Genomic DNA, 18,624 nt, shown 5'->3' on the forward strand with positions numbered 1-18,624 from the left:
AGGAAAGTTATATTTTATTTGCGAAAGAAAATTCATAATATTACCAACTGAAGTATAAAATAGAAATTATGGAAAATTATTCACGGAACAAATAAATATTTGAGTGTTAATAAATTTATTAAAATAATTGGGAAATTTGAAGGAACAAATAATATGTAACGATTTTCTATAAAATATTGCCATTAAAAATTATCACTTTTTAATCTTCTTAGATGCAGGTTATGAAGAGGTGGATAAAAAATGTTATGTTTGTAAGTATATATATATGTGTGTGTGTGTGCTCGAAGGATGTATTTTTATTTATTAATGAGTAAGTGAAAGAGTAATATGACAAAGAAAGATAGCGGGAGAGAGTGAGTGAAGTGAGTAAGGAACGGAAACGTTTTCTGTAAAAATAATATAGTAAAAGGATTTTTAAAATATAATGATTTATTGTTACGTATTTCATTTCAGATTATACAATTTCTATCAAAATTATGGTGGCATTGCAAATAATGTCTATTCGCACAGGTAAGAAGTTTAGTTATCTTATCTAGAAGCTATTATTGTTTGAAAAAGCAATAGTAAACGGATAATAATCCTTACAAGTAAATGATGTCAAAATGATCTTGGCCTTAGTTAAAATATTATTAATATGACTGAAACATTCTTTTAATAAATAAATAAATATATTTATATTTTTTTGTCACATTCTGTGCTTTATATCGGCGGGCGCATAAGGTGTTAGGGGGCTGCAGTCCACATACGCATCTACACATGCGCCTCTCATCCAGCCTTTCGCTGCTCAGCGCGCAACATCCCACCATATGTTGGTGCTACAAAAAGAGCATTGCAAAAAGGTGAATATACTAAGGTAAGTTTGTAGTCTGAATTCCTATTTTCCCTCTAGATTCGAGTTTTATGACGGTTGACGTAAATCGTCGCCATGGATCTGAAATCTTTTCAAAATATAACGTTTGAAAAATTTCAAAATCCCTTTTATTCTATTTCACCTTTTTGAATTGCGTAAGAGCGAGTTAATGCCATCGGGAACCAGTGATTATTACGACGTTTTTCACCGAGGAGTGTTTCAAATAACTAATAACTATTTTTCTTTTAGAGCTACAATTACGCTACTGAAAGCACATGCGCTTCCTCCGGCGAAGGAAGTGAATTGCATTCTTCTACAACTAGGGCCCCCAAGAGGAGTATTTCTGCTGGCCCGGAAGGCTTTTACTGAAAAGACGTCAGGGGATGGAATGAAGGGGAAAACTCGCAGGGAGAACAAGGCGCTCACGCGGCTTGTCTCCCAAAGTCAGCACCGGTGAATACGCAACCGGTCTAAAGGATCGGATCACCATTAAATTATTAACCGCTCGATAAAATAAAGACAAGCAGGAAGAGACTATTGCCCAGTTTCTGTGATTAGTAGGGATTTAAATAAATCTCCCGCTGTTCTTGAGTTCCGTTCCGTACAGAAAGCATTGATTTCCGGACCACCACCAAGAGAAGTAGAAGAAGGAAGAAGTCCCGTGCCCGGCCTAAAGTAGGATCTCACAGCGAATGCCAACATCCTCGCCGAAGTAGCAATTTTCTTTCTCTCTTTTTCTGTTTAGCCTCCCGAACCACCGTAAGATATTGCTTCAGCGGATGAATGAGAAACACATCTTTGAATGTAAATGAACTATAGTCTCGTACAGTCTCAGGTCAACCATTCCTGAGATGTGTAGTTTGGGGTTGAAACCCAACCACCAGAGAACACCGGTATGCAAGATCTAGTTATCAAATCCATATAAACTACCTTTTAATAAAGGCAAAAGGCAGTAACTGCCTTTTAATAAAAGCAAATCCTAATGGATAATAATGGTGAAATCCTAATGGATTTGAACCTTAGAACTCTCGATTTCGAAATCAACTGATTTGCGAAGACACGTTCATCACTACACCATCCTGGTGTATTCGAAACAGTAGGCCATTTTTTTCCTGTTTAGCCTCAGGGTATCACCATCAGGTATTACTGTAGGAGATGAATGAGGATGATATGTATGAGTGTAAGTAAACTGTAGTCTTGTACAGTCTCAGGTCGACTATTTCTAAGATGTGTGGTTAATTGAAACCCAACTACCAAAGAACACCGGTATCCACGATCTAATATTCAAATCCGTATAAACGTTAACTGCCTTTACTAGGAATTGAACGTTGGAACTCTCGACTTCGAAATCAGCTGATTTGCGATGACAAGTTCACCACTACAGCAACCCGGTAGGTTTGAAGCAGCAGGCTTGCCCGACACGAAGCCCACTAGCTCCAGAAGGGATGCAGTGAATACGGAATCGGACGAACACCGGGCAAGCACCACTGGGGCGAATTGTCTGAGTGGAGAATGACCGTCAACGATTCAACATTACAGGGTTTTGGGACTCCACTGTCATGTTGTAATTGGGACCCAATTGCCGTTGAGAGGAAGCTCGATCCGATTCCAATGGACATGCCGCAATTCCCCGACTCTAACGCGTCGACATCGCCGGAGACCAGCGACCGGATTCATAAGTCCTCATAAACACAAACTACACAACCCCTCTTTTCAGTGCCACCTCTACAGAACCCCAAACAGTCCTATTCATTGCTACAAGGTCGTTTTTAAGGTGTCTCGTATCGTCTGAGCATTTCGGCGACATTATATAGCTTTATTGTCACCGAATATATTAATCTATTATAATAGATTAATTTATTTAATTGTAGGTTATATTACATAGATGTGCCATAAAATAATCCAATCCATAATCATTGATTAAGATTCAATTCTTAAGACTTAAATTCTTTAGAATTTCAGAATGTACTGTTTTCAACATCAAATTAACCCCTTAATTTAATTTCCAGTTAGTATCAAGACAACATTAGGGTTTAAACTTTAAAGGTAAAAACCTTTAAGGTTTTTACCTTAATGTAATCAAAATATAGATGATGGAAAAATACAACATTAGTGACACTTATTTTACCACCTCATTTTAAAACTCTAGTGCAGAATTTTCCAATCTGGGAGTCCCGGAATTAGCCTACAACTTTACAGAAAGCATTTTGAAATCATTTTATGAAATCAATTATGAAATCATTTTATGAGATAAAGAATCATTTGTTGTAACCACTTTACTTAAATTAAAGTACAAATATAGAGAAAATAAATTAATAAGATGGTTGCGTTTGTTATTCAGTTAAGAGTTTTTCCATACGTGGATCTATGTAGAAACATAGAAAAGAAAATAGTTTTCAAATGAAAAATAAGATTCCTACTTTTAGTTTATAGTGCAATCACAACCGAAAAACCTTTTTCACAGAGGTAAAATATGGTGAAAGCGATTCATATTTTCAATGCTTCTGTGACTAAATTTCAGTATTTACTTCGACGACCTAGCCAAAACATATCTAAATCTTCAGATGTTAATTGTAGTTGTAACATTTTATCGGCAGAAATTTGGATGAGCTGTTGCGAATCTCAGCTGGTAAATTCTCTAGAACTCATTTGCTAAATTGTCTGATCGCTAACATCGGCAGCCTTGTCATCGATTTGCCTTATACCGTGTTGTTAGAAAACGGAATTTTTTTCATTCTTTTTTTCTTCTTTGACGCCTATTAAAAAGCACTAACCACATCAATTGCAGAACAGAGTTTGAAGTTTCCTGTGATTGTACGAGGTTTGGACATGTTAGCTACTCTTAATGCTACAAGATAGGACATTTCAAGTTTATTTTTATCAGTACGGCTTGATTAATAAATAGAAGCTTGTTGATTTCTCAAAGTTTTCTTTCAAAAAATTCGACGGGTTTGATTTTACGATCCGAAAGTTTAGTTTCAAACTGTCGAATTAATTTTGATGGCTTCATGCTTTCATGGGAGAGGACTTGAAAGTAAAGAATGCATTGTGGGTTTCCATCTAATGAGGTAACACCATAATTTAAATAACTGTCATTGTACAATCATGTCTTTATACCAATAGATTCACTGGATTAAATGGCCCATTTCGTTTTTCTACAAATTTATTCATTTTGCATAAGAATTTAAAAAAAACAGTTACACTGTTTATCACACTAAAAAAAACCAAAATCTCAGTTATTATCGTTTTCAATAAAACTACGCTTTTAAAACCTTAAATAAAAGCACCAGACGCACGCTTCAAATTCGAAATTAAAATTAAATTCTTCTCTGTAATCTCATACGCCTCTTTTATACTGCTGAAAGCACAACACGTTCAAACGTATGTATGCATGTTCGAACATGACGCTCTTACAGAGAATATTATGTAAGAAGACAAATTACAAAAAGGACGTACAAATCGAGTTGGAACCAATAAATTGTTCATGTTTGCAGACTTCATACATGCATCTTCATACCCGTCACTATAAACGCAATTAAATAAGTATAATTATTATACAACTGACCGAAAGATACACGACGCTGTAGCAGCTGTTATTGGGGCGGCAGACGGCTTCCGGGTGATGTCCATACGTCCCGCTTATGGAGAAACAAAAACGTCACGGTTATTACAACGCACCGCATAGCTAAACGTATGACGGAGGGGAGGATCAAAATCGGATGAGTTCATTGCAGGGCGGTCATCAGGAAGGATGAAAACAGATTTATCGATGCTAGGGCGTGGGGCATGTTTCGGCGACCTGTGCGAGAACCGACAGGTCACAGTTCTGTTACAACTGCGGGAGGCCGGGTCAGCGGGCTCCCGCAGTTTTATCTTTAACTTCTTTGGTTTACTGGGAGAATGAGAATGCATCCAGTGTTTGGATTGTTCTTTTGTTACTTCAGTTTCGAAATGGACCCATGTCTCGTCCGTCCCATGTGACAATTTTGATCAAAAAATCTTCTCCTTAATTTTGGTAGCGCTGGAGAAACGTTATGGAGGTGTCCATTCTCATTTTTTTGTGATGGTCGGACAGCATCTTGGAAACCCATCTCGCACACAGTTTGCGGTACTGAAGTCTCTCACTCACAATGTTGTAGAGAGCTGACCTTAAAATTTCCGGAAACGAATCACTCAATAGAGAAATTGTGAATCGACGATTTTCTCGACTTGCCTCATCCACTCGCTCAACGAGATCATCGGTTGACACTCGCTTCCTTCCCTGACCATCATGAATATCTGTACGTCCTGCTTTAAAGTTCCTGCACCATTGTCGCACTTTGCTGTCACTCACTGAAGTTTCACCTTACACATTACTTATTCGTCGATGAATTTTAGCTACATTACACCCCTCAGCCTGAAAAAATCGAATTACTTCACGCTTGGCGGAAGATTCTATTGTTGTAGACATGTTTACGAGCTAGCTGCGTGTTCAGAACTAAACGACGTGATGCGGCGTAAGGCCATACGCCGCATCTAGTATGACGAAGACGCTGCGCAACACATATACGCAAAGGTTAATCCGATTTTTGCGCGGGTTTTTATTTCGCGACCGATCGGACCTTGAAAATAAAATAACCCTCGTATAAGTTTTCTTAAAAGTTTTTTCTGTATTTTTTACCCACTTAACGAAGCTATGACAAACATAAAATACTGTATTTTTCGTCCTCCACTTTTTTGTTTTTAGCCAAGTTTTCTCCAAAATTACTTAAAATGCAGTTCTGTGATTTATCTTTATTTTAATTTTCCAGGTTAGGTCAAATATAAAACCCCTAAAAGTACCCTTTAATTTGTGTCCTAAGAATGTCTTCCTTAATTTTATGGAAGGTGTAGAAATCAGGGCGAAATCTTTCGCCAGCCGATACTGTCTAATGAAGCGTTGACAAAACTATGTTTGTATGAACTGTCTTCTTTATTTTTACTAGTAGAGCACGTCCTGAAAATTTGTTACAAACTTCATGAATCACTGTATATAATTCTATTATATTCTTAATTAAATTTTGTCTTTTTGAAATATATATAAAAAGCTAATAATCTCCGTGACTAACTGAACGTTAAACGTTTTTACATTTGCATTAAAAAAGCTGTATCATGGTTATGAATCATGCTTGTCACAATGAGTTACACAACGAGGTACCTATAGAACATACTTATAACATCTAACATGTATCTTATAATATTATAATATGTGTACATGTTAAACAGTAATATGTTATTGAAAAAGGAGTCGAATGATTGTCTATTCCCTTTCTACTAAAAATATTCTTATTATATAAAATAACAAGACATTTGGAAATACTATTTAGAAAAAAATTAATTTTTTATTGATCTAATAAACTTAAAAGTTAAGGAGAGGTGAAAAAGGGAGACGGTTTAATGGTGGATGAAATACTGGGTGCATGAGAGACTAATAGGGGAAGTGTAAAAATAATTTTTTATTCTTAATCGCAAGAACAGAAAACTTTGAATATAATTGATTCTTCCATAGATACCACATAAAAAAATATAAATTAATTATAAATCACTTGCAAAAGTGAATAAATGATTTAGTTATAAAATTTTATTACTAACAACACGTTTTTCTGTTACACTAAATAAAAAAAAAATATATATATATATATATATATATATATATATATAATAAATAATGTAATGAGAAGGTTGTAGTTGCTCATTTAAATTTTATAAATAAAATACAGTTTAAATGAGAAAATCGTACAATTTTTGAATACTTAAAACAATATTTCATTTCGTTTTAAAATCCAATGATGTTTATCACCAAATGAAATACAGAATTCTGTAGAAAAGAAAGTGTGGTTCAACGTTCCATATTAAAATGATTCGTTATCAAATAAGATTATAGTTTAATAAAAAGTTAGAATACATTTAAAACAAAAAATTAAACAATTCATGCACTACTTCATTTTTACAAAAAATATCAATTTGAATTTTGTTAATTGTTTAATTGGTTTACAAAATATACCCGCGTCTATTAAAAAATATCAAAGAGCAAGAGTATGATTTTTTTTTTTTTGTTGATTGTGGGCGAAAAACGCTTCGGCGTTATCATCGCCCGGTAGTTATTATTAAAAGTGCAATATAACTCCGAAATAAGAAGCTATACAAGGTGCAAATTAAATATTAATCATATAATAAAAATTTACTAAAACAAGCCAAGAAGGCAAAGAAAACCCAAAACTAATATCACAGACAAAGTTGATAAAACATTAAAGATAAAATAATAGAATAAAGAAAGTATAAAAACTCTGATGGGTTGTGCAAAACTCCCCACCCTGGATAGTAAAATTAAACTAAAAAATCAAATCGAAAATAAAGGTTAAAATTATTAAAAAACACTCCTTAAAACATATATAAGTCTATTAAATCCTTTACAGTAACCCAGTACTATGCAAAAAGAGAAACATTCGCTCCAAAACCCTGCCATCATTGCCCAAGACATCACGAATGCTGCTGGGTATATTAAACATGCTGCTGGTATATTATATAAACATATATGTAAGAATAAAAATAATTGACCCAAAAATACGTTGTTTTATGAAAACTAGAATATAATTAAAAAGTACTAAAAATAAATATACAATTATAAATATAATAATATATTCCCTAAGAAGAAACGATCAGGAAATTACAATTTTTCGATGTTTTTTTTTCGTTGATATTTATTGTAATAAATAATAAGTTTTAAATTAAGATAACGTTTCAGATTGCAATTTATTTTTTTGATAAAACGAGTTAATTAAAGTTTAACCTTAATAAAGTGTTAAATGTTAAATAAAGTGTTCGCAATATGGCGAAGAAGAGGAAAAAAAGATGGCCGACAGGAAAACCTAGGACATAATTTAATTTAAAATTAGCGAGTCGATAGTACAGTGGAACAACAATGGATGTTTTTCAAACATCCATGAGCTCCAACGCTTGGTACATGATGTAGACCCGATTTGTATATGTCTGCAAGAAACGCATTTCCGCCGAAATGAAAATTTTAAACTAAAAGGATTCGATATATTTCGGCGAGATCAACCGCCAAATGTAAGAGTTAGAGGTGGAGAAGCTATATTAACATCGACGAGAGCTACCACCGAAGCGGTTGTTCTAAACACAAACCTTTAAGGATACTCCAAACGAAATAGCAGAGCTATTGTCCAATCACTTCGAGAAGGCCAGCAAAACGGCCAACTACGAGGAAGGTTTTCGAACCAAAAAAGAAGAACTCGAAGGTCTACTAAATTTTAGAACTGAGTATAATTACTCATATAATGTACAATTTAAAATGGAAGAATTCGCGAAAGCGTTGGAAAAAGCAGGTAACACAGCTGCTGGTCCGGATGAAATCCATGATAATATGATCAGGCAGCTGAATACCACTGCAAATCGTAGATTATTAGAAATTTATAATCAAATATTGCGGGATGGAACGTACCCACAGCAGTGGAAAAAACCTCATGTTGTTCCAGTACCAAAGAAAAATAAAAATTTAACAGACCCCAATAGCTATCGCCCTATTTCTTTGACGTGTGCTATGGGAAAAATACTGAAAAAAATTATTAATAATCGACTCGTCTGGATTTTGGAAAGAGAAAACCTGATATCACCGTATCAAGCAGGTTTTGGGCAATACCATTCCACCACCGATCAAATGATCAACTTAGAGAATACTATATATAAAAGCTTCATTAAAAGGAAACATTGTGTCGGAGTCTTCTTTGATCTTCAGAAGGCTTTCGATATGACCTGGCGTCGTGGTATAATGCTCCAGATACATGAATGGGGCATTCGTGGCAATCTGCCTATACTGCTAAGCAACTATATGAATGACCGTACCTTCCAAGTACGCGTCAAAAATGAATATTCATGTGAAAGAATCTTGGAAAATGGCATACCACAGGCTTCGCCGTTGAGCGGTACCTTGTTTACCATTGCCATTAATAAATTGATATTAGCCATTCCAGTAGAAATCAGCAAAAGCGTCTAAGTTGATGATCTGGCAATTATGTATGCCAGCAACAAGACTGCTATGGTGAGGAAATTGCAACGAGCGATCAATGCTCTAAATGAAGTTGCAAGAAATAACGGATTCCAATTCTCACCAGAAAAAACGTGCTGTGTACACATTTGTAGGAAAGGAATTCCTCATCATAGTCCTGCATTGACAATTGATGATAATCCAATACAATATAAAGACAGCGTAATATATTTAGGACTAGTATTGGATAAATCACTTACACGGAGATTACATATACAGGACTTGAGTGATAGATGCAAAAGAGCCCTAAACATTATAAAATGTTTATCGAACATAAATTGGGGCTCAGAAAAAGAGACATTATTGAGATTGTATAAAGGATTGGTTCAATCTAAACTAGACTACGGATGTATCGTATATTCATCCGCTAGAAAGTCGCACTTAAGAAAGTTAGACGTAGTTCATAATAGCGGAATGAGATATGCATCAGGCGCATTCCGCACAAGTCCGGCGGCTAGTCTGATGTCTGAAGCCGGAATAATGCCACTGCATTATAGAAGAGAGATCCTTTTGTTAAGATATGCAGCAAATGTATGGGCTTTCCCTGCTCATATAAATAATAAATTGTTTATGAATCATCCTATGGCTGCAGTATATGAACATCGTGCTACCTATTCCAGACCAGCCGGAATTAGGTACCACGAATTAAGAAGAAAATACGAAATTGCTATACCAGACACACTAGCAATTTCTACTAGAGAAATACCGCCATGGCTCTTGCCAGCGGTAAATACAAGTTTGGATCTCTCTGAAGTAGAAATAAAAAAGAAACCAGCAGTGATCATCCAACAGAAATTTTTGGCAACCGTCAGTAGTTACGAAGAACATATCAGAATTTATACTGACGGTTCTAAAACCGAACATGGTGTTGGATGCTCAATATATGTAAATGGAGGAGCCCACTTTTGGAAACTGCCAGATGTGGCCAGTGTCTACACGGCAGGACTCACTGCAATTCAGCAAGCTCTTCGCTACACTGAACACTATTGCGAAGAGAGAGTGTTAATATGTTCCGATTCTTTAAGTGCACTTGTCGCAATTCGGAACAAGAACATTAAGGATGTCCTAATTGCAAACATCCTGTCCATTTTATACGTTCTAAAACAACGAGGACAGCGATGCGTATTTGGATGGACTCCGGGGCATGCTGGTATTACAGGTAACGAAATCGCAGTCGAAGCCACCAGAAAGGCAACAGTCTGCGATGATTTAAATGCATTTCCTGTAAGAGTGGCAGATGTTAAAAACCGTCTAACATACATAGTAAGAAACAAGTGGAATACTGAATGGAGGAGTTTAAATACAAAATTAAACTCAGTAAAAAGTTCTCCTTATAAATGGAAAAGCGACTTTAAGTTGACTCGCCGTGAACAAGTAGCGGTGACCAGACATAGAATCGGTCAGACGCGATTAGCAAATTTATATATGTTAACCGGCGAAGTAAGACCAATGTGCGGTGTTTGTAATAAAACACTGACAATCAAGCATCCAATAGAAGGGTGTACCATATATGAGGACCTCAGAAAGAGGTTCTGTCTAAAAAATGACATTACTGCTGATCCGGATAATGGAAATGAAGAAAATATACATGCATTTTTACACGCCAGTGGACGACTTAAAAGTCTATAAAATGAAAGTTTAAAGCTGTGACAAAAGAATCTCTAAGCGGTAGTTTATATATATATATAAAGAAAGAAATGATATTAATAAGTTTAATTTTAATTTTAATTTCATGGTCTTTTGAGAACCTTATCTCAAATTTTAATATTGAGGCCCTTTACACCCAGTAAGTGTTTGTGATTGTCCTTGTCTTTTATGTCTTAATGTTTATTGTGAAGTTTGTATTTTTAAATAAAATGTAAGGGCCCTTTACACCCTTACATATGACGATCCTGATGGAGATAATAATTTCTTTTAAAGAATGTGACGAGGGCTAATCACCTTAGCAGTCAATGCCCATAAAAATTCTGAAAAAAATAAATAAATAAGCGTTTCTTTGATTTAATTTTAAAAGTGGTTTTTATTTGAGTTACAACTCAAGTATTTGACTTCCACTTTCGAACTAGCAAATATGCAACTATGATAGATCAGGATCCAACGTAGGATCAGGTTGGTTAATATTCCGTACCTAGGCATTTGCTTATTGCTTTTCAGAAAAATACTTGTATAGCTATTACATAAAGTGTTTTAGATTTCTAATTGAAGAAAAATAATAAAACCACAAGAAGACAATTCATAATTAATTGAGGGAACACGTGTCTTTTATCTACACATTAGGAGACACTATGATACGTCATCTACATCAAACAAAGGTAAACTTCAAATGGTCTCTGACATGCAGCTGTGTTATTTGAAAATGCACGCTCTCCTTCTTAATTTTCTTTAGGATGAATCGTTAGATTGCAAAAACCTTTTGGGAATTTTAAAATTATGATTTTAAGTTTTGTTAATTTTCACGTGTGTTTTGTAGAAAATATAAGATATATATTTATATCTGATTACCAATAGATAAACGTACCAAAAAAAATTGAATTATCTATCGTCGTTTAATTTGTGTTCTTTAATATTCTAATATTAAAAAACCAGTAGTAAAATAAGGTTATTTTTATTTGCATCATGGTTACACCAAAACCGTAAGAGACGTAAAATACTTATTATTTTTTTACAGTAAAACAGGTATAAAGAAAATCAACGTTAACTGGTACAGACAACCTGCGGTTGATGAAATAAAAAGTAATAATTTCCAACTCAATGGAAATCGCCCGATTCAAGAATCGAGTAGCCTGAAGAATAATGATGATAAGTAAGCAAAAATATGTATTAAAAATCTTGCTTGTTGATAAATTTAAGGAATAACAAATTTTTTTGTTTTATGTTAACTTACTTTAACTTTATATTTTTATGAGTATTACATGAAATAAATTATAAAAATGGGGTTGAGGTTTCTTTTTTTGTAGTTATCAATTTTGGAAATAATTTTACTGCGTTAACGTTTCTTTCTTTTCACGCACATAATTCCTATGTTACATGGCTGATAAAGATACAATGATTTTAAATGAAATTTCTGGGAAAGTTACATTTCGAACAACACCGTGTAGAATACGTCGACTAGCATGTAGATAATTTAAACATTTTTTTTTTTTCGAAACAGTAAATTTTACATTTCTCAAAAATATTAATTTAGTATTTGAACAAAAATCAATTTTTTTTTATAGTGACGTGATAAATCGGCAAATTTAAATTTTATGAAAACAAGAAAATACACACCATTTAAAATAAAAATTAATAAATAAAATCAATATTTTAGTGTTTCTGCTTCAATGATGGAAATGAAATAAATAAAAATAAAAATGATCATTTAACTATTCTCAATAAAATGAAATCGGCTGATGAACATTGCGTAATAATGTAATAGCTTTTAATTCATTCTGAAAGTTTTACATATTACGGACGTTTGTAATGTCGTATGAACTGTGTAAGGATGGTCGATAAACATGTTTTTCTATTAGTCTTTGATAGAAACTGCATGGTACGCCATTGAAATAATTCCTTTCTTAATTACCACATTGCAATAAGGTGACTACGTGTGGAATGATAATGGTACAGGTAATGCAGTTGAATATGAAGTACGGTTTCCTAATGCAGGAAATAAATTCGAAGACGGCTTCCCTAAACTTTCGCGAACGAACTAAATGATTACACTTATATAAATAATACTATTGTTATTGCAGGGCCCAATTTATGGTAGGATATGATAGAATAATAAATTTATTTAAATCATCTCCTCTTAAGAGGAAAAAAATAACCATACGTATTTTTCAGTTTTTTAATTCTGTTTTTTGCAGACATATTGTTTTATGACAAATGTAGGAAATGATGATTAAACTGATGAAAAATTATGATCATTTATGATTTTTGTTAAGGGTGAATATTAACATTTATTTAACATTACTGCTTATTCCTCTTCAGAAAAATACTTGTATAGCTATTACAGAAAGTGTTATACATTTCTAATTGAAGAAAAATAATAAAACCACAGTAAGCCAATTCATAATTAATTGAGGAAACACGTGTCTTTTATCTAGACATTAGGAGACACTATGATACGTCATCTACATCAAACAATGTTAAACTTCAAATGGTCTCTGACATACAGCTGTGTTATTTGAAAATGCACGCTCTCCTTCGTAATTTTCTTTGGGATGAATCATTATATTGCAAAAACCTTTGGAATTTTTAAAATTATAATTTAAAGTTTTGTTAATTTTCACGTGTGTTTTGAAGAAAATATAAGATATATATTTATATCTGATTACCAAAAGATAAACGTACCAAAAAAAATTGAATTATCTATCGTCGATTACTTTGTGTTCTTTAATATTCTAGTATTAAAAAACCAGTAGTAAAATAAGGTTATTTTTATTTGTATCATGGTTACACCAAAACCGTCAGAGACGTAAAATACTTTTTTTTTTTTGCAGTAACACAGGTACAAAAAAAATCAACGTTAACTGGAACAGACAACCTGCGGTTGAAGAAATAAAAAGTAATAATTTCCAACTTAATGGAAATCGCCCGATTCAAGAATCGAGTAGCCCGAAGAATAATGATGATAAGTAAGCAAAAATATATATTAAAAATCTTGCTTGTTGATAAATTTAAGGAATAACAATTTTTTTTGTTTTATGTTGACTTACTTTTACTTTATATTTTTATGAGTATTACATGAAATAATGTATAAAAATGGGGTTGACGTTTCTTTTTTTGTAGTTATCAATTTTGGAAATAATTTTACTGCGTTAACTTTTCTTTCTTTTCACGCACATAATTCCTATGTTACATGGCTGATAAAGATACAATGATTTAAAATGAAATTTCTAGGAAAGTTACTTTTCGAACAAAACCGTGTAGAATACGTCGACTAGCATGTAGATAATTTAAACATATTTTTTTTTTCGAAACAGTAAATTTTACATTTCTCAAAAATATTAATTTAGTATTTGAACAAAAATCAATTTTTTTTTATAGTGACGTGATAAATCGGCAAATTTAAATTTTATGAAAACAAGAAAATACACACCATTTAAAATAAAAATTAATAAATAAAATCAATATTTTAGTGTTTCTGCTTCAATGATGGAAATGAAATAAATAAAAATAAAAATGATCATTTAACTATTCTCAATAAAATGAAATCGGCTGATGAACATTGCGTAATAATGTAATAGCTTTTAATTCATTCTGAAAGTTTTACATATTACGGACGTTTGTAATGTCGTATGAACTGTGTAAGGATGGTCGATAAACATGTTTTTCTATTAGTCTTTGATAGAAACTGCATGGTACGCCATTGAAATAATTCCTTTCTTAATTACCACATTGCAATAAGGTGACTACGTGTGGAATGATAATGGTACAGGTAATGCAGTTGAATATGAAGTACGGTTTCCTAATGCAGGAAATAAATTCGAAGACGGCTTCCCTAAACTTTCGCGAACGAACTAAATGATTACACTTATATAAATAATACTATTGTTATTGCAGGGCCCAATTTATGGTAGTATATGATAGAATAATAAATTTATTTAAATCATATCCTCTTAAGAGGAAAAAAATAACCATACGTATTATTCAGTGTTTTTAATTCTGTTTTTTGTAGACATATTGTTTTATGACAAATGTAGGAAATGATGATTAAACTGATGAAAAATTATGATCATTTATGATTTTTGTTAAGGGTGAATATTAAAATTTATTTAACATTACTGCTTATTCCTCTTCAGAAAAATACTTGTATAGCTATTACAGAAAGTGTTATACATTTCTAATTGAAGAAAAATAATAAAACTACAGTAATCCAATTCATAATTAATTGAGGAAACGCGTGTCTTTTATCTAGACATTAGGAGACACTATGATACGTCATCTACATCAAACAATCTTAAACTTCAAATGGTCTCTGACATACAGCTGTGTTATTTGAAAATGCACGCTCTCCTTCCTAATTTTCATTAGGATGAATCGTTATATTGCAAAAACCTTTTGGAATTTTTAAAATTATAATTTGAGGTTTTGTTAATTTTCACGTGTGTTTTGTAGAAAATATAAGATATATATTTATATCTGATTACCAAAAGATAAACGTACCAAAAAAAATTGAATTATCTATCGTCGATTACTTTGTGTTCTTTAATATTCTAGTATTAAAAAACCAGTAGTAAAATAAGGTTATTTTTATTTGTATCATGGTTACACCAAAACCGTTAGAGACGTAAAGTACTTCTTTTTTTTTGCAGTAACACAGGTACAAAAAAAATCAACGTTAACTGGAACAGACACCCTGCGGTTGAAGAAATAAAAAGTAATAATTTCCAACTTAATGGAAATCGCCCGATTCAAGAATCGAGTAGCCCGAAGAATAATGATGATAAGTAAGCAAAAATATATATTAAAAATCTTGCTTGTTGATAAATTTAAGGAATAACAATTTTTTTTGTTTAATGTTGACTTACTTTTACTTTATATTTTTATGAGTATTACATGAAATAATGTATAAAAATGGGGTTGACGTTACTTTTTTTGTAGTTATCAATTTTGGAAATAATTTTACTGCGTTAACTTTTCTTTCTTTTCACGCACATAATTCCTATGTTACATGGCTGATAAAGATACAATGATTTAAAATGAAATTTCTAGGAAAGTTACTTTTCGAACAAAACCGTGTAGAATACGTCGACTAGCATGTAGATAATTTAAACATTTTTTTTTTTTCGAAACAGTAAATTTTACATTTCTCAAAAATATTCATTTAGTATTTGAACAAAAATCAATTTTTTTTTATAGTGACGTGATAAATCGGCAAATTTAAATTTTATGAAAACAAGAAAATACACACCATTTAAAATAAAAATTAATAAATAAAATCAATATTTTAGTGTTTCTGCTTCAATGATGGAAATGAAATAAATAAAAATAAAAATGATCATTTAACCATTCTCAATAAAATGAAATCGGCTGATGAACATTGCGTAATAATGTAATAGCGTTTAATTCATTCTGTAAGTTTTACATATTACTGACATTTGTAATGTCGTATGAACTGTGTAAGGAGGGTCGATTGTCATGTCTTTCTATTAGTCTTTGATATAAACTGCATGGTACGCGATTGAAATAATTCCTTTCTTAATTACCACATTGCAATAAGGAGACTACGTGTGGAATGATAATGGTACAGGTAATGCAGTTGAATATGAAGTACGGTTTCCTAATGCAGGAAATAAATTCGAAGACGGCTTCCCTAAACTTTCGCGAACGAACTAAATGATTACACTTATATAAATAATACTATTGTTATTGCAGGGCCCAATTTATGGTAGGATATGATAGAATAATAAATTTATTTAAATCATCTCCTCTTAAGAGGAAAAAAATAACCATACGTATTTTTCAGTTTTTTAATTCTGTTTTTTGCAGACATATTGTTTTATGACAAATGTAGGAAATGATGATTAAACTGATGAAAAATTATGATCATTTATGATTTTTGTTAAGGGTGAATATTAACATTTATTTAACATTACTGCTTATTCCTCTTCAGAAAAATACTTGTATAGCTATTACAGAAAGTGTTATACATTTCTAATTGAAGAAAAATAATAAAACCACAGTAAGCCAATTCATAATTAATTGAGGAAACACGTGTCTTTTATCTAGACATTAGGAGACACTATGATACGTCATCTACATCAAACAATGTTAAACTTCAAATGGTCTCTGACATACAGCTGTGTTATTTGAAAATGCACGCTCTCCTTCGTAATTTTCTTTGGGATGAATCATTATATTGCAAAAACCTTTGGAATTTTTAAAATTATAATTTAAAGTTTTGTTAATTTTCACGTGTGTTTTGAAGAAAATATAAGATATATATTTATATCTGATTACCAAAAGATAAACGTACCAAAAAAAATTGAATTATCTATCGTCGATTACTTTGTGTTCTTTAATATTCTAGTATTAAAAAACCAGTAGTAAAATAAGGTTATTTTTATTTGTATCATGGTTACACCAAAACCGTCAGAGACGTAAAATACTTTTTTTTTTTTGCAGTAACACAGGTACAAAAAAAATCAACGTTAACTGGAACAGACAACCTGCGGTTGAAGAAATAAAAAGTAATAATTTCCAACTCAATGGAAATCGCCCGATTCAAGAATCGAGTAGCCTGAAGAATAATGATGATAAGTAAGCAAAAATATATATTAAAAATCTTGCTTGTTGATAAATTTAACGAATAACAATTTCTTTTATTTTATGTTAACTTAATTTTACTTTATATTTTTTTGAGTATTACATGAAATAAATTATAAAAATGGGGTTGAGGTTTCTTTTTTTGTAGTTATCAATTTTGGAAATTATTTTTACTGCGTTAACTTTTCATTCTTTTCACGCACATAATTCCTATGTTACATGGCTGATAAAGATACAATGATTTTAAATGAAATTTCTAGCAAAGTTACATTTCGAACAAAACCGTGTAGAATACGTCGACTAGCATGTAGATAATTTAAACAATTTTTTTTTCGAAACAGTAAATTTTACATTTCTCAAAAATATTAATTTAGTATTTGAACAAAAATCAATTTTTTTTTATAGTGACGTGATCAATCGGCAAATTTAAATTTTATGAAAACAAGAAAATACACACCATTTAAAATAAAAATTAATAAATAAAATCAATATTTTAGTGTTTCCGCTTCAATGATGGAAATGAAATAAATAAAAATAAAAATGATCATTTAACCATTCTCAATAAAATGAAATCGGCTGATGAACATTGCGTAATAATGTAATAGCGTTTAATTCATTCTGTAAGTTTTACATATTACTGACATTTGTAATGTCGTATGAACTGTGTAAGGAGGGTCGATAGTCATGTCTTTCTATTAGTCTTTGATATAAACTGCATGGTACGCGATTGAAATAATTCCTTTCTTAATTACCACATTGCAATAAGGAGACTACGTGTGGAATGATAATGGTACAGGTAATGCAGTTGAATATGAAGTACGGTTTCCTAATGCAGGAAATAAATTCGAAGACGGCTTCCCTAAACTTTCGCGAACGAACTAAATGATTACACTTATATAAATAATACTATTGTTATTGCAGGGCCCAATTTATGGTAGGATATGATAGAATAATAAATTTATTTAAATCATCTCCTCTTAAGAGGAAAAAAATAACCATACGTATTTTTCAGTTTTTTAATTCTGTTTTTTGCAGACATATTGTTTTATGACAAATGTAGGAAATGATGATTAAACTGATGAAAAATTATGATCATTTATGATTTTTGTTAAGGGTGAATATTAACATTTATTTAACATTACTGCTTATTCCTCTTCAGAAAAATACTTGTATAGCTATTACAGAAAGTGTTATACATTTCTAATTGAAGAAAAATAATAAAACCACAGTAAGCCAATTCATAATTAATTGAGGAAACACGTGTCTTTTATCTAGACATTAGGAGACACTATGATACGTCATCTACATCAAACAATGTTAAACTTCAAATGGTCTCTGACATACAGCTGTGTTATTTGAAAATGCACGCTCTCCTTCGTAATTTTCTTTGGGATGAATCATTATATTGCAAAAACCTTTGGAATTTTTAAAATTATAATTT

General features: G+C 31.9%; 1 protein-coding gene across 16 annotated transcripts in view; it reads left to right on the forward strand.

Annotated features, from left to right (window-relative positions):
• The window catches only part of LOC142332560 (uncharacterized), a 150,005-nt gene that overhangs the window by 15,968 nt on the left and 115,413 nt on the right, over positions 1-18,624 (forward strand). For 12 of the 16 annotated variants that reach the window (XM_075379025.1, XM_075379028.1, XM_075379037.1 and 9 more), the window contains exons 3-7: positions 454-510; positions 11,602-11,736; positions 13,415-13,549; positions 15,230-15,364; positions 17,043-17,177. In XM_075379025.1, coding sequence (XP_075235140.1) covers positions 454-510; positions 11,602-11,736; positions 13,415-13,549; positions 15,230-15,364; positions 17,043-17,177 — 597 coding nt within the window. The remainder of the gene's footprint in view (positions 1-453; positions 511-11,601; positions 11,737-13,414; positions 13,550-15,229; positions 15,365-17,042; positions 17,178-18,624) is intronic. The other 4 variants (XM_075379030.1, XM_075379029.1, XM_075379026.1 and 1 more) reach the window with 4 other exon arrangements.

This window comes from Lycorma delicatula, chromosome 11, assembly GCF_047948215.1.
Source record: "Lycorma delicatula isolate Av1 chromosome 11, ASM4794821v1, whole genome shotgun sequence".
NCBI lineage: Eukaryota > Metazoa > Arthropoda > Insecta > Hemiptera > Fulgoridae > Lycorma > Lycorma delicatula.